Source organism: Myotis davidii, unplaced genomic scaffold (assembly GCF_000327345.1).
Source record: "Myotis davidii unplaced genomic scaffold, ASM32734v1 scaffold753, whole genome shotgun sequence".
In the NCBI taxonomy this organism is placed as follows: Eukaryota; Metazoa; Chordata; class Mammalia; order Chiroptera; family Vespertilionidae; genus Myotis; species Myotis davidii.
This window is the reverse complement of record NW_006286231.1, coordinates 2,006,388-2,012,946: the sequence shown is the minus strand read 5'-3', so window position 1 is coordinate 2,012,946 and position 6,559 is coordinate 2,006,388. Positions and strand designations below refer to the sequence as shown.

The following is a 6,559-nucleotide window of genomic DNA, read 5'->3' as shown; positions in this document are numbered from 1 at the left end:
ATATATATATATTCTAATATATATATAAATATATTAGACTGTAGACTAAAGAGACAAAAAGAATCTTTATAGCTGACCAGGTCTAAGGATTCAAGGTATATTTTTAGGACAGAAGTCTTATAAGTGAAAAAAAAGCAAGCATTTTCCTGCCCTGTCCTTTCTGCATGTCATTCTTAAAAAAATCTGTGTTAACCAACTGGTTGATGATTCAGAATCCTGGACATATGTGTCTTCTATACCTTTAAGTTTAAGCATGACCTTCTTTAGTCCTCTGCTATGCCTGAAGAGCTGCACAATGAGTAGTAAAAGGGGGCTTAGCAAGCATTCCTAGAACTGCACTCCTTGTCTTTGTCCTTCCTCCTCCTCAGTAATTTGCATGGCTTCTTGCTGCACTTCTCTTGTAGCTCTCCGCCTGTAGTGATAGAGCACCTCTCACTGAGTAAGGGACCTTGGATTATTTAGATCAGGAAGTGCAATCGGGAAAGATTATTATTCATGCGCTTTCTGTATGCCAAGTTCTGTGTCAGCTACTAAGACTTACATGGGGTATAAGCCAGTTGTGTCTTTTGAGTTTATAATGTTTTCATGAAAATTCTGATCTTTTATTTTAGTATTTGAAAACAACTACTTAAACTTACCATAAAAAACTTCACTTTTAAATGAAACTCATTAGTTAATATCAGTTTTATTTTAAATTAGCATGTGTGAGTAATTATAGAGCTTGTGTTTTCTTTGAAAGGATAGTTGTGTTTATTTTAGTTGTACATTTACAGACTGTCTCAACTGCTGCCAAGAATGGTACGTCATCGAACAAAAACAAAGAAGATGAAGACATAGCTAAAGGTAAGTCATCAAACGTGTAATTTGGTATTACTGGGAACATCCTGGCCAGAACAATTTATTGAAATAAATATTCTAATAAAACTGGGTATACTTTTAGTATTTTAGGATTTTCAAATCTAGACACTAATAGAGTCTGAAAAGTAAGGAAAACAATTGACGTGATAAGATTAATTTAATTCATTATCTTTGTCAGTAATATGTATTTAATGTCCTACCTTTGGAGAGCTCACATTTCACCTTTTCTTTAATGCCAAGTTATGAGTCAAGCACAGAAATATATGTGCACGGCTTGTCCTATATGGAAAGCTACCCATTTTATAATGTCACAATCTGTTCGCTATAAAAATAATAGCTGCTGTATATGACAGACTGTTATAATCAGGAATGAGCAAGAACCTTATTTTAAAAAATGTCATGATTCTCTGCCCCTCAAGAAAGTTAACTGCTTAGTGTTTAATTAAACAAAATACTGACTTGCTTTATTCTTACTAAATATTACTTTATCTAATATTTCCTTTTAAACTTCGAAAAATCAGAACTAATTCTGGCTACCTTTCTTTTGCATTTTAATTTTTCAAACTAGCTATTGAATTATCATTGCAAGAGCAGAAGCAGCAGCATACGGAAACAAAATCCTTATATCCATCTGCAGAAGTTCAGTTAAATAATAAAGTTGCAAGGAAAGTGAGAGCTTTATATGATTTTGAAGCCGTTGAGGACAATGAACTCACCTTTAAACATGGTGAAATTATTATTGTTTTGGATGACAGGTATGTTTTCAGTCATTATTTCTGGAATATTTTGAAGGTCAGGATCATATCCTGACTTTAGAACCCTGGATACTCAGCTCTTTGACTTCAGTATATCATAGGACCTGTTCATGTCTTAATTGTTTTTCCTAAAATAAAACTTATAAAAGTTAGACGATATAATATGATTTTCTTGTTGTTTTGTTAAATTTGATTTTACTTTATATCTTGCATAAAAGATGTATTAAGTGAGTATCACAGTTGGGAAACATAAATATTCAGTTATCTAAATGCATTTACATTGGAGATTTTGTATACAAAAATTACTGGCAAGTCAACTTTAGGAAGACATAAAGCTATATTACCTTTGGTCAAAGCAACCAAAAGCTATGCTCGGCTCCTCCATAATTCTTAAAATGAGGACACAGTTCTATCTTCTAAAACCTAGAATAAAGTAAGGGAGTTAAAATTACTATACAGGTCTGGCTGGTTGGGTCAGTGGTTGAGAGTTGACCCATGAACCAAAAGGTCATAGGTTCTATTCCCGGTCAGGGCACATGCCCGGGTTGTGGCCCAGTCCACAGTAGAGGGCTTGTAGGAGGCAGCTGATAAATGCTTCTCTCTCTATGTTTCTATCCTTCTCCTTCTAAAATAAATAAAAAATATTTTATTTTATATTTTTCTTGATTTCAGAAAGGAAGGGAGAGGGAGAGAGAGAGAGAGAGATTCTCAGCGATGAGAGAGAATCATTGATTGGCTGTCTCCTGCACACTCCACACTGGGGACCAAACCTGAAACCCGGGCGTGTGCCCGGAGCCAGAATTGAACAATGATCTCCTGGTTCATAGGTCAATGCTCAACCACTGAGCCATGCCAGCCGGGCATAAACAAAAAACATTTAAAAACCTAAATAAATAAAATTGCTATGCATGTAATTTTATGGAATTCTATGTGAATGCCATAAAAGAGGCAGTGTTGGGGTCCAGAAGAGAACAGATTTGCATGTGGTGCAAGCATCTGGGAAAGAAGGCTTATCCAGAGTCCATTTCAGATAAACTTTGATTTTGAAAGGACAGAAAAAAATTGCAATAACTGAGAATAGAAAAACAAAGGTCTCAGGCAGTCAAGATAACACTGTGTTCACAGAAGTTTTTTTCCTTTTTTAAAAATAACCCTTTGGAATCGAGCACATGATCCCTGAAGGAGAGTAAATAGATGTGAAGGTGAAGAGATAGTGTGGTCTCTGAATGGTGATAGTCCGAAAGGTCAGGCTTCTGAGTGTTGTTTCAGTGAGAATATTTACCAAAGAACCTAGGTTTACACTTCTGAAACTCTTTTCCTATATAATAAAAGCCTAATATGCTAAGTGTCAGATCGTCCAGTTGGCCGTTCAACCAATCAAAGCATAATATGCTAATGATATGGTAAGGCCACTCAATCACTTGCTATGACATGCACTGACCACCAGGGGGCAGACAGTTGACAGGCTGATCAATTGCTGTGATGTGCACTGACCACCAGGGGGAAGACACTCGGACCAGTAGGTGAGCTTCCTGCTGGGGTCTGAGTGAGTTGGGCTGGACACGCCCTGGAGCTCTCCCGCAGTCCCTCCCAGGCTGGCCAACCTCCCGTGTCTCTCCCCGGCCCCAGTTGTGCACTGGTGGGGTCCCTCGGCCTGGCCTGCGCCTTCTCACAATCTGGGACCTCTCAGGGGATGTCAGAGAACCAGTTTCGGCCCGATCCCACAGGCCAGGCCGAGGGACCCCACTGGTGCATGAATTCGTGCACCAGGCCTCTCATATAATTATAAAATTAAAGACATAAAGAAAAAAAATCTATAAAGGAGTAGTTTTTACTCTGAGATTCAAATTTTGAGCATTTTATGTAATAAAAATTTTTCTAAAATAAATTGCTGGCTCACAAGGTAGGTAAAGCACAGGTACTTCATCGCTATCTCCAGAATGTTTGTATTACCCTGTGCTGTGATAACCGAATCTCTGAGTTTTTCTTTTGTAACTGTGTGAGTCCTTCATAAATATTCTGTCTCTTGACATTCTTTGGTGTTTGTATGGCATTATATACCTATTATAGTCTACAAGCTTGCACTGAGTAATGGGTTATGTTATTGTGTTACACATGTTATTTTTACTGATGTCTAATTAAAGCACAAATTCATTAAATTATTTAGACTCTTACAAAACGATTTTCAGTTGAGACTTATCACTGCAAAAAAGAACTTTTTTTTCTTTGTAACTGCTAAGAGAATTCAACATGAATGTGATGGGATGTGTAAGTTGATTGCCCTTGTTTTGAAGACAGAATATTCTAGTCTTAAAATTGCCATAGACATACTTATCAGCATGTATAGGTTAAATGTTGTCATTCTGGGTGATTGGTTATCACTGCAAGATTTTAAACAAAGGCAAACTAAAGTTAAGTAGCAGTCTTAGGTTAAAATCAGGTCATCTAGAATCTAGATTCTAGAACAGGGGTCCTCAAACTATGGCCTGTGGGCCACATGCAAATACAAATATTGTATTTGTTCCTGTTTCGTTTTTTTACTTCAAAATAAGATATGTGCAGTGTGCATAGGAATTTGTTCATAGTTTTTTTTTAAACTATAGTCCGGCCCTCCAACGGTCTGAGGGACAGTGAACGGCCTGGCCCCCTGTTTAAAAAGTTTGAGGACCCCTGTTCTAGATGATTCAGAATATGACTGTATTCATTGTATTTATATTGCTGTGGAAATGAAAGCATAAAATAAAGAATTTCACATATAGAACTTGAAAAAGTCCCTTGAAAATACAGCATTCTTGGACTTCAATTGAAGAAACATGGAACTGATAGAAAAGGCACAGTTTCTTATTAACAGTGTACCAAAAGGCTTTTTACTTTTTCCATTTTTAGCTTTATCTCACCACTCCTTGTTTGTTCTGTATATACCATTTCAAATAAGTGGAATTCTTGCAGTTCCAAAAATGCCATGTTGTGATTAGACTTTTGTGGCTGTGTACATTTGGTTCCCTCTGCCTGGAAAGCCCTGTCAAAGGAAGCAAGCGCATTTAGAAAAGAAAAGGAACTTTACTTGCAAGGAAGGTTTGCAAGGGAGTCCAAAGTTTAGAAAGATTGTTCCCAAATTAAAAAGTAAAACAGGTAATTTTAAGAAAAGACCCCCACATGATTACTAAGTTTCCAGGTTTACTATTTGTATGTTTGTTGCAGAAATAGCACTTTTCTCATATGATTATCATATAAATAAAAGGCTTCATTTATCTTCAGCCATTGTCATAAAAGGAATGAGAGAGTCTTTTCCCTGCCAGTATCAAGGCATATAAGCTATAACAAGTAAAATGTTTTAGTTAGGAAGTCAGTATCTTAAAAGAGACGCTAGGTTTAGGTTCATTTTGAGCCCTAAAATGAGACAAAATGACTTTGTTTACCTCAGTGTATTTTATTTCTTTGGTCTTTAATTTTCTTGCTTAACCAGAATGGAGAAGGGCATTTTTATTTCCTCAGCCCTCATTTCCTTTTCCTTCTGGTGAGTGCGTACTGAAACGTCAAAAGCCATATCAGATTTTATATCCTCAGGGAAGCCTTTAACCCTTCCTCGGCCTTGACCTGTAAATTAGGAGTTCCATCTTGGTGCCAGCATGTGAATTTATGACTTAGTAAATTCTCTTTGTTGTACTTTTTAAATGAAATAAAGTTGCAGAATCATAGAAGTTAATTTATTCTTAAGTTTCATCTTTAAGAATGCCTGATCAATAAGTAAAATTTTTGAATAGGAATAGATAAACTTACCATTATTTTCAGATTTTATGATTGTCCATATAGAATGTCCAAGAGAATTGGTGGACAAACTATTAAAACTGATAAGAGCTCCTCAAGGTTGTTGGCTACAAGCTCAACATATAAAATCAATGGTATGCTTTACTATAATCACAACTATTTAGAGAGTATAATAGGAAAAGATGCCACTCTCAACAGTAACAAAAATTATAATGACCTTGGAATAAATAAACCTAACAAAGATGTATAAGGCCTTTATGGACAAAATTATATAAAATTCTTTTAAAGAAATAGAAATACATACAACATTTACTGGGTTCATGGTGAAGAAACCTTAATATTGTACATTTCATTTTTCCCATATGAATGCATAAATTCAGTGCATTTCCAATTAAAATCCCAACAACTTTTTATAGAGAACTTGAAACATTTTAATATTAATATAGAAATGTGAATGTATGAGAGGGTCCTTTCCCTGCCATGTACCGAGGCATATTAATAAGGTGTAGTAAATAAATATAGACTATTGCAACATAATAGAATCCAGAAATAGGTTCATGAACAGATAGCAGCTTGCTGTTTGAAAGATAGGATATCATAAATCAGTAAAGATATTTTTCAGTAAGTTTTGCTGGTGTGAATGGTTCTTTATATGGTACAAATAAAATTTTATTCAGCTTCACACAGTACTTAAAATCTCATTCCAGATGAATTAAAGAGAGGGATAAAAAAGAAAACTAAAACTATTAAGTACAAGTATATAGAAGAGATTTAGGAATTTAAGGATAAAGGTTTCTTTCAAATAAAAGTGTAATCCATAAAAAGATTGTTAAATTTGATAACATGGAACAAAAAACACAGTGGAATAAAAGAAACCATACACATTTGTTAATAGACAAGTGACAATTTGAGAGAAGGTATTTTCATAATGAAGTTCAGACAATAGCTATCCAGAATACAGAAAGAACTACAGATCCATGAAAAAAATGCAAAAACCCAGTGGGGGCAGAAATGGACAGGAGACCTGAGTGAGCAGTTTGTATACTCTGAAAGGCCAGCAAGCACACATGGATACTGGGGAAGTGCAGATGAGCACAGCAGATGTGATTTCTCTCCTGAATGATATCATGTTGCTTGGATAGTTAATGTGCACGAGGGGAAATGACTTTCTCATATGC

The 6,559-nt window shown here is 35.6% G+C and overlaps 1 protein-coding gene across 2 annotated transcripts in view; it reads left to right on the top strand.

The window, feature by feature from the left end:
* STAM2 (signal transducing adaptor molecule 2) overlaps positions 1–6,559 on the top strand; it is a 39,708-nt gene that overhangs the window by 17,651 nt on the left and 15,498 nt on the right. For both annotated transcript variants that reach the window (XM_006757384.2, XM_006757383.2), the window contains exons 6-7: positions 774–843; positions 1,427–1,613. In XM_006757384.2, coding sequence (XP_006757447.1) covers positions 774–843; positions 1,427–1,613 — 257 coding nt within the window. The remainder of the gene's footprint in view (positions 1–773; positions 844–1,426; positions 1,614–6,559) is intronic.